Source organism: Penaeus monodon, chromosome 20 (genome assembly GCF_015228065.2).
Source record: "Penaeus monodon isolate SGIC_2016 chromosome 20, NSTDA_Pmon_1, whole genome shotgun sequence".
Classification (NCBI taxonomy): Eukaryota; Metazoa; Arthropoda; class Malacostraca; order Decapoda; family Penaeidae; genus Penaeus; species Penaeus monodon.
The window spans coordinates 45,976,732-45,978,162 of record NC_051405.1 but is presented as its reverse complement, the minus strand read 5'-3'; the positions used below and the strand labels follow the sequence as shown (position 1 = coordinate 45,978,162).

The 1,431-nt window shown below is 34.0% G+C and overlaps 1 protein-coding gene across 1 annotated transcript in view; it reads left to right on the top strand.

Moving 5' to 3' along the window:
• The window catches only part of LOC119585873, a gene marked incomplete at its 3' end in the record, with an annotated part of 20,733 nt that overhangs the window by 11,736 nt on the left and 7,566 nt on the right, over window positions 1-1,431 (top strand). The window contains 1 exon segment of the mRNA XM_037934604.1: window positions 494-632. Within this exon segment, the coding sequence (XP_037790532.1) occupies window positions 494-632 (139 nt within the window).

Sequence of the window (1,431 nt, the reverse complement as noted above, 5' to 3'; positions counted from 1 at the left end):
CAGGAATAGGGCATGCTCTGTTATTCTTACCTGATGGGGATATCAAATCATATTTAAAAGACATGTCTTTAGTCTCTTTTCTAGGTTATTTTTTCAAGATCTTTGTGAAAAGGAGGCTTTTCTGAAGTTTGTTGGTTTGTAATATTTTGCCAGTGATGATGGGATTTGTCTTATCTTATTTTCATGTTGCAGCTCTACAGTGTTATACATTTATATGGACATGTTTTTCATATTTCTTGCTACTATGAGGAAAAAATGGAATGGAATGGTCCAAACCAAGTTTTAGTGTCCCTTTTAGTAAAGCTTCCATATTGCTGTTGGTTACAAAAGTATTATACCCATTTCACTTATCTCTTCATTTGGTGCCTTGATGGTCATTCTCCATATCTTGGTACATCAATAACATTAATCAAATTGTTTATAATAACCTATATACATACTATATAGAAAGTACTACCAAAAACTACTACTTATCTCATTATTTTGATATCAGATGCACCTACTACAGATGCTTGACCATATAGATGAAGATGTTTGGGTACAATGTGATAGATGCAATAAGTGGAGAAAGTGCTGGATTAACTGTGACCCATCTATCTTACCAGAGTCTTGGACATGCAGTATGAGTAAAGGTAAGGCTAGTAAGATGCAAGTGTAGTTTTATAGAATTTTAATCAATGAAAGATTTTTGTTCTATATATATATTTTCTGTTACTAGTTACGGGTACATATTGGTCAAATTGGTATGATTATGGTATTAGTACAGATGTTTCTTTATTCTGTATATCATATGTGTTTGCAAAGAAATAACATAAATTCCATTATTCTCATCAAATACTCATTAATTAATTTTAGCATTACATCATTGACATGTAAATGTTATAGTCTAAACATTCTCTTATCATTCTGAAACTTGGTATCGTACAGTAAATATAATGCTGCATTTCAGGGTATCTACTTTACCCAATTCATGTTGGGATACTTCTAATTATCTCTTAGTGAAAAACTTAGTGAAAAACTCACTGATGCTGAGCAATGGTTAATGTCATGAGACTGCATACTGGGATGACATCCTGGGAGCCTATCCATGAGGCCAAGCACAGAATGATTTGCTAATCACCCCGAGCTTCACCAAACTTTAGCTGAATTTTGACCTACTGTGAATGAGTTAGGGATGGGCCCTCATGGACAAAACTAAGTTTAAATGCAGTTTCATACCTCTGTATGCATAGAAAAACTCCCCAGTGAATGGTAGACCCACTTGTGTCTTTTGTGAGGTAACAGGAGCATTATTACAGCTATCTATTCTTGAATTTTCTTTCATTTGCTCATTCTAATGGCTCCTGCTGCATTTTATTGCAACATTACCCATCAGTATTATTTAAGATATATGTTCAACCAACCTCTGCAGCTGTGGGTCTTGACCTTTTT